This window comes from Wolffia australiana, chromosome 6 (assembly GCF_029677425.1).
Source record: "Wolffia australiana isolate 7733 chromosome 6, ASM2967742v1".
Taxonomy (NCBI): Eukaryota; Viridiplantae; Streptophyta; class Magnoliopsida; order Alismatales; family Araceae; genus Wolffia; species Wolffia australiana.
Window position 1 is genome coordinate 14,151,336 of NC_135840.1, and position 8,135 is coordinate 14,159,470.

At 41.0% G+C, this 8,135-nt stretch overlaps 1 protein-coding gene across 2 annotated transcripts; it reads right to left on the reverse strand.

Moving 5' to 3' along the window:
• Positions 1-1,321: 1,321 nt before the first annotated feature.
• Positions 1,322-7,066, reverse strand: LOC144704103 (transcription factor GTE10-like). Of its 2 annotated transcripts, none has more exons than XM_078576342.1 (11): positions 6,908-7,066; positions 5,176-6,572; positions 5,028-5,073; positions 4,820-4,945; positions 3,883-3,956; positions 3,742-3,814; positions 3,576-3,647; positions 3,344-3,462; positions 2,317-2,383; positions 2,001-2,131; positions 1,322-1,909 (listed from the first exon to the last, which is right to left on the reverse strand). In XM_078576342.1, exons 2-11 carry the CDS (start codon positions 6,298-6,300, stop codon positions 1,616-1,618), a joined length of 2,127 nt encoding a protein of 708 aa, XP_078432468.1. In that variant the 5' UTR covers positions 6,301-6,572; positions 6,908-7,066; the 3' UTR covers positions 1,322-1,615. The 2 variants fall into 2 exon arrangements, with proteins under 2 accessions (XP_078432468.1, XP_078432469.1); XM_078576343.1 differs by having other exon boundaries at positions 5,176-6,471; positions 6,908-7,060.
• Positions 7,067-8,135: the final 1,069 nt, after the last annotated feature.

The following is an 8,135-nucleotide window of genomic DNA, read 5'->3' on the forward strand; positions in this document are numbered from 1 at the left end:
TTTTCAATATCCAGGTATCGGATATCGATATCGGATATCGGTTGCTACAGTGCCGATACCGATATCCGTCCCGATTTGACATGTCTCCGTCCCAAAGGAATAGATGCCGGTATCGGATATCGGATGCTGATATCGAAAACCGATATCCGGATCGAATTATAAATTAAAATAATTTATTTATTGGATATTCCGCATTACACGTACGTAGGCACGGGTGAACTGTAAGAGCTTACTATAGGATTGTAGATCTCGTCCATTATATGCATTTCTAGATTTTTAATTTTTTCCATATGGGAAAGAAGGATTCGGGTTTTGTGTTAAACTTGGAATCCTTTTATCCCATATGGAAAGATATAGAAAATTTGCTTACTATTTATTGGACAGTGTAATTACTCAATAAATAAACTAATATAAATACATAACGCTCTTAAAAGGAGCGATATTAGATATAGATATTATTTTACTACTAAATAATATAGCGGCCTCATTTAATATATACATGGAAAAGTTTTAAAAAATCTCCCATGTGGGATAACGGGATTCACAGTTTACATTAACTTTGAATCCTGTTATCCCATATGGAAGGAAAAAAAATTGCACACTATATAATGAGGGACAATGAATATATTTTGAATTCATTATTGTGGTCGATATCCGATATCGAACATCGGTTTTTCGACATCCGGATATCGGTTTTCCGATATCCGGTATCCGATATCCGTCTCTGACATCCGGATATCGGAAAACCGACATCCGGTATCCGATACCATCTTCGTCCTCACCCCCCGATATCCAGTACCGATATCCTTCTAACCCCTGATAGACGGATATCGCCCGATATCCCATATCCGGAATCGTCCCATTTTTTTCCAGATATCGGATATGGGTTGTCCGATACCGGATATCAGACAGATATCGGGGCGGCTAACACTACTAGCAAGCTGCCCACGCCGTCACTAAGGGTCCACATCTCCAGAAATTTGTCTCAAAATTGGGCATGATTATTATTCAAATCCAAATCGCAGGGGGGTGTTAAATAGGTCTCTGTCTTCAGTTTCTAATTTATGTACTTTTTTTCCATTTTATGTATTTAGTGTTGTAGGAATGGGCCATCGATTATTTGGCACATCAATTTATTTTATTCTTTTCATGGGCCCCCAGCCAAGTGGCCCATCGTTTTATTCACTGGTATCTCACTGTATGGCTTTTTTTAAGTCAACCAATGCCGAAGAGTGATTGCCTTTTACCCAAACCCCTATCCAGCAGAGCTAAAGAAAGTAAAAAGACTGAAATAAAGTTTGGCTCAAGCAATCCCCATCACTCACAAACAAAAAAGAGGGGCAAGAGCCAGCCAGTCCAGTCCCCTATTTATTCCAAATCCTCACCATTTTGACCTGCTCAGAAAACAAGCAGCCACAAATCTAGGAAAAGCCTACAGAGAGAAAAGGAGGAGAGAAAGACCATCAAGAATATGAACCATGTCAATCCTCCATAACCCCCTCCCAACTCTTGCAGCCCCATAAATATGGAAAATAAAGATATTTATACATACCGATGGTCAGGGGTCGTTTTGAGGCATGCAGGACAGTGATTGAAGATGAGGGTTTAAGTAAGATCAGTCGATCTCCCCTTCTTCAACATCGTCTACTGGAGCTGCAGTGGGGCCAGAGTCTGTTTCTTCTTCATCGTCATCGTCGTCGTCGTCGTCTACCTTCATGTAGAGGCCAAGCCGTTCCAGAGGGTTGTCGCCATCAAGCTGGACAAAGCAACCAGTGGCACTAACATCCTGGGATTCATCCTGAACGGCCTCATCAACAAAGATTGGCAGGTCAACAGCGGACGCTGACCGGAGCATCTCCAAGTCCATAAGGGACCGTCTGTTCTCATCTATCTCCACAGTCTTCTCGATCTGGTCAATTCGAGAACAGACGAAAAACCATTTTTTGATAATTCCATGTTTTGGGAAGCATATGAATTCAAGAGAAGGAATAAATTCAAACCTTGAGAAGGGCTTGACGAGCTGCTTCACGTTCTAGCTCGCGCTGGCGTTTGGCCTCTGTGGCAGCTTCAGCCTCGGCTCGCCTTCTCGCTTCCTCTGCCACCCTTGCCTCCGCCTGTAACCGGGCTCTCTCTGATCCACACCATGTGACCCATCAAATCCCATATTCATGGGTGAGCATTCATATATATATATATATATATATATATATATATATATATATATATATATATATATATATATATATATATATATATATATATATATATCTAAGTGGAAGAGATAGGAACGGATACAGAGAGCGGGGCATGACTTACCTTTGCGTTGCTGCCTTTCAAGCTCCTCTCTCTCTCTCTGACGCTTCTCAGGATCACCCTTCTCGGCCTGGACAGAACAAACAGACCATGAAACAAATGTTTAAAACGTCAACGCCTCTGATAAAATTCACCGCGATAGTGAGAGAGAAAGAGAGCGATAAAAGCAAGAAAGAGATTTCTACATTTCTCTGAAAAGGGTTTCCTACCATAGATGATAGGCATGCCACATACAAAAAGAGAGATGGATAAATCTAAAGAGAGGGCGAGAGAGATAAAACATAAACAGCATTGGATACATACGCAAATGTATAAAATATATGTGGCTCTCTGAAAAAGACTGTCCTACCACGGCTGATCGACATGCCATGCGCAAAAAGATAGATATATGGTAAGGGGAGAGACACAGAAAAAAAGTAAATTCCAATGGGGCAAGAGGTAAGTGCATAACTCTGCTGCATGCCTCTGAAAAAGCTGTTCCACCACGGGGGATGGTCATGCCATGCACACAAAGATAGATGGATAGATAGATAGAGAGAGAGAGAGAGAGAGAAATTAAAAATTAAAAGCAATTTGTGCAGAAAAGAATGCTTCTTTTTCTGCATAAATTATAGAGCGCCTTTGTATAAACCAGATGCACCTTTTTAAAATGTAGAGAGCATATGTCTAGAGAAATAAAGTAACATGTAAGCAACAGCAAAGAATTCAAAGCCAAATGCATAATGCCATTTGCATCACCATAACAGTAGGCATATATATATATATATAGAGAGAGAGAGAGAAAGGGAGTAATGGGCAAACAACAGAAATGGGTACAAAGCCGAATGCATAAAAAATGTTTATGTCCCTAAAAACACAACGGCCATAAATAGAAAGAGAGAAATGAAACATACAGCAATGGATGCAAAAGTGGAGGTGTAAAACATTTGGATCTCACTAAGAGAGAGTAATAGGTAAGAAACAGTATTGTATACAAAGCCAAACGCAAAAAACATCTGCATCTCACAGAAAATGTGGAAGCAAAAAGAACCTTGTCAAGGAGAGCCTTCTCCCGGGCCTTGAGGATGGTGTCAGCAAAGCGGCTACGCAGGAGAGCTGCACGGTAGAGCTTCCCCGGGGAGACCTGCCGCTCAGACGGGGCGTTCTCCCCTGGAATTAGGGTTCCGAGGACCCCGCAAGGAGCAAGGAACAAGACACCGCCTCAGACCTGTTCAAATTCCCAGCCCACCCTCAAATCCCACACCCTCTCACACACAGCTTACCCTCATCGCCCTCCTTGCCCTGCTGGGAAGCGCTCTCCTGTTCCGTGTTACCCGAAAGTCCACCGCCCGATCCTGATCCAAGGATTCCCCCAGAGCAAAGATTGATTGATCTATCATTCATTTAATCTTAAATAAAATCATCTGAGAAGAGAAGAATTCCACTCACTGCTCCCATCGGCAGGATTCATCACATCGCTCTTCTCCTGCTCAAATGCTGCTTCCGATGAAATCACTGCTCCCTGGAGAAAGAAATGGAGGGGTCAGATAAGACGGTTCAATAGCTGAAGATCATCTTATCAGACTCTACCTTAACGCTTTCCAAGGGAGTCGAGGTCTTCACTCCGTGCAGCTCACTCTCTGATGAACTATCCGAGTCGGAGCCTGAAAAATTAAGGAAGAAGTAAAAGGAAATGATTGAATAAGAAAAAAGAGCAGAGAATGATGATTCAAAATGTTTGCAAAAAGTAGACGAAATGTTTGCAAAATGCAAATGAAAAAAGAATTGGAAATTATTTTATTCCGTGTAGTTTAGATATCAAAAATTTCAAAGTTCTCGATCCCTAAGATGTGAAGGTTGCAACCTCGACCAAAAAGTTGTAACGATCAAGAATTATTTCATGAGAGCCCACTTGTAGTGAACGAATCACATGAAATCGGTATATTTAAAGAAAAAGCACATGCGAGGAAAAAATATTTTGTATTTTATTAATTGTAAAGCTGGCCAAAAATTGAAAACTATAGGAAAAATTGTTCAGCCCGCCATAGGAAATTTTTGGGAAAATTGAAGTCAAATTTAGTAGGATAAGCAAAGAATTCAAGAGGCCATGACATTCATCCTTCAACAAAAAATATGTACTTTCCATATTAACGGATCATCACAAAGGGCATTGAAATTAGTACTCTTCCAAACGTGTCTCACAAGTTATCATTCGCAAAAGGGGCCTGGTTTTCCAGCTTACTCGGCGATGGGTATAATGACTTTACATTCTATTATTTAAAAAGAACATAATTGAAGATAGATAGCGAGAAGAGTCGTTCTCTTGAAAGCAAAATTGCATCTGACTTAGGTAAGAGGACAGAGAATGCCAGATGATCAAACCGAGAAAAAAATCTAACGAAATTGGTTGAATCGACGACCAAAATGTCTTAGATTAAACATGACCTGATGATTGAGATAAACTTACAATAACTGTTCGAGACCAGCTGCTCAATGAAAAAGAAAAAAGAGGGACCAAAATACAAACCACTGGAAGGAGATTCTGAATCACTGCTCGAGTTACTTGAGCTACTGCACTTGCTTTTTATCTGCTGAAGGGTATCATTGTCATTTCCAACAATATCAACCTCCTCTTCGCCAAGTGGCTCACTTCCTGGAGATTTGGAAATAAACACGATGATCCACTAATTGAAAGTGGCGATTACCAAAGTGAAAAACACCAAGAGAAAAAAAACCTTTTGCCGGATGCATTGATGAATTACTAAGCCCCGACTCAATAACCTGCAGAGAAATCCAGTTTAAATTTAAATCAAACAAATAAAAGTGATACCTCATGGGCATAACCCGGAGAATATGAGAGAGCGAGAGAAGTCTAGCTTGTACCTCCATTGCTCCTGCTTCCGGAAAGTACTCATCAAGCAGCCTTTTCAGTTCAAATAAGGTATCGTCACCAAGCACATCGATATCAATCTCGATCTCATCATCTGCAGCATCAATTTGATGGCCGCTGTTCTTCTTCAAAAACTCTATCACTGGAACAGGCAGCATAGAAACGCATGCCTCTAACCTGCTACTCAGCTTCTGTTTTTCAGCAACACTCATATTCTTCTTGGTACTTTCAACCTCTTCTTTCACCTTCTCTTCACTAACTGGAACAAAGGACGCCTTCCTTTTCTTTGTCTCCTCAGAGATTTTAGATGCTTTAGAGGCATCAAAAGGAGCAATCTTACTCTCAATTGCTTTCCATTTTGACTCGAACTTCACACTCATCGCATCTGCCATCGAGTGAACATCATTCCCTGGCGGATTATATGTTTTTGCATTGGAGAATGTCCTCCTCACATCGACGGCAAAATCAGAAGCTGATGCATAAGCGCCCATCCGTAACTTCTTCTTGATTGTTCCCAAATCCATCGGTTGTTTGATAATTGTGTAGTAATCCGGAATATTCAGCTTCAAAGCATCAACAGGTTCCTTGAAAACCCAAGCATAAGGGTGTTGCAACAAACGATTAAGCAGCTGGGAACAAAGCTTCATCGCTACCCCCCCGCCGCCACCAGACAGTGTCAGCTCAAATCGCCCACCATGCCCACGCTTCGGTTGATGAACACCAAGAACTGGAGTCCTCTTCACAGAAACTCCATTCCCTGATTCAGATTCTATCTTCTTCTGAAGTAGCTGGATCTGCTCAAGCTGCCCCCTAAGTCTGGATTCAAGTTCCTTTCTCTCTGATGCAGACATCTTAGAGATGGAAAAGACTTGGGAAGACACATTGAAGAAACCATCATACCTGCCCGTGTTCAAGCTTATGCATTGCCTTTTCGAAACGGTAGAGTTTTCAAGCCCATCTGACTCCCCCACTCTCTCGATGGCTTGTCCGTAGTCCGCCATGAATGGGGATGAGTAGCTTCGAGAGAACCTCCGTGGTTTTCCCAACTCTCTAGTGATGACAGAATCACGGAAATCTTGTTTCTGTTCAGCCTCATGAAAGAGAAATGCAGGTGCCATGCGTCTTCTTCAGACACATGCTAATGATCACTGTCACCTTGGAGTGAATTCCGGCAACCAATTCTTCTTCGAGATCTAAATCAAACTCCAGATGAAGCTAATGAAAACTTGGAGCCCGTGGCGAACCCGACAGATTATATCTTCTCCAAATTTCGCCCGAGCGATTAGAACCTGGCGAGTAATTTTGAATTTCAGATTATGCGACCAATAGATCCACGGAAAAACCACTAAAATCCGTTCTTGTATAACACCCGCAACACCGGAACCCTAGCCTGCAGTTTTTTACACAAGCACAAGTTAGAAATTGAAGTTACATGCCAATCAATCATCCCCATCAACCTCCAGCGACACCCGAGCCATTCCAATGCGAAAAAGCGAAAATTGACCTAACTCTCAAGATCTCGAAGACACACGGAGAAAAAAAAAATAGAGACAAACCACATCATGACCTCGGCGAGGAGACCCCGAAATTCCATCACAATTCCATGAACCAAGACATGATAAACAGAGAAAATTAAAATTAAAACAACAACGAGAACCATAGAACGAAACAACGAATCGGGCAAATGGGGGAAGAAAAGGGCAGCCCAAAACGCAGAAAACCAACCTGGATGAGAATTCCCGCAGTCGACGGATCTCGAGTGAACCAAAGCTTCTCAAATTCGTCTCCGCCTTCTCCTCTTCGTCCCCCTCCCTCGCTGCCCCTCACCTCGAAAGGTATAAAGGCAGGGAGTGGAGAGCAAAGAAGGCCGGGCGGCCAATCTTCGATGTTCTCTTGATTTATAGTCCTCCATCAGATTTATTTTCCTCCGTCCGATCTGCCGCTTCGTTTTAGAGAACTGAATCCGACGGCGGAGATGCGAACACGTCGGTGGAGTTCCGTGACCCCGGCACCGTCAAACCACCCGTGAAGAAGGGCTTCAGGTCAACCGCCCCAAACATCATAATGCTTAAACTTAATTCTAAAATTAATCAGTTAATCCTACGTAGTTATCACCGCATTGAGAATACCCATGATGTCGCAGTCAGCCTCACCTATAGAGCACGGACGCGGACAGGACGGTAATTTCGTCCGTAGACCAAAAAATCGTCCCCCCCAGGACAGGACGGGCGGAAGAATCGTCCTCTTGTCCCCAGACAGGACGATTGTTTCGTCCATGGACGAAATAACCATCCTGTCTGGGCCTTGGACGGTGAAGGAAGCGAACGGCGTAATTATTTTAATTTGTCCTTATAAATTTAGATTAACTATAATCAAATAAATTAGATTAAATATATAAACTTACTCAAATTTATAGTGGCCATTAGGTCTGTATTCAATAAATGAGTTGTTAGTCAATAAGATATTGTAATAATACTAAAGAGAATGAATCTAAGAAGAATAAAGTAATTGGTAAATAGAGGGAATATTAGTTTAATAAGATATCTAGAGAAGAGGGAATATCTGATATTGTATGTATGAATATTATAGATACTAAGAATATTAAATAATTAAGAGATTAGTTATTATAGTTAAAGATGATTGATAGTGATATAACTAGCGAAGAAGTATAAATTACTTAATAAGTGTAATTATTTAATATAATCTTACTAAGTAAATAGCTAGATAGATATAAAGATATTAAGATTAAGAGAGGAAAAAGGGACTATTAATGATAATTAATAAGTTTATATATTAATATAGGATCGCATGTAATAGCAGAGTATGGCTTATATAGTTATAATATTTATTCTATAGTCAATAGAACTATTTTAATATGTTTTATATTTTTATATATTTTTTCTATGCTCGATTTTCAGAGTTAAGGGGTCGATTTAGTCGAACACCTTGAAGG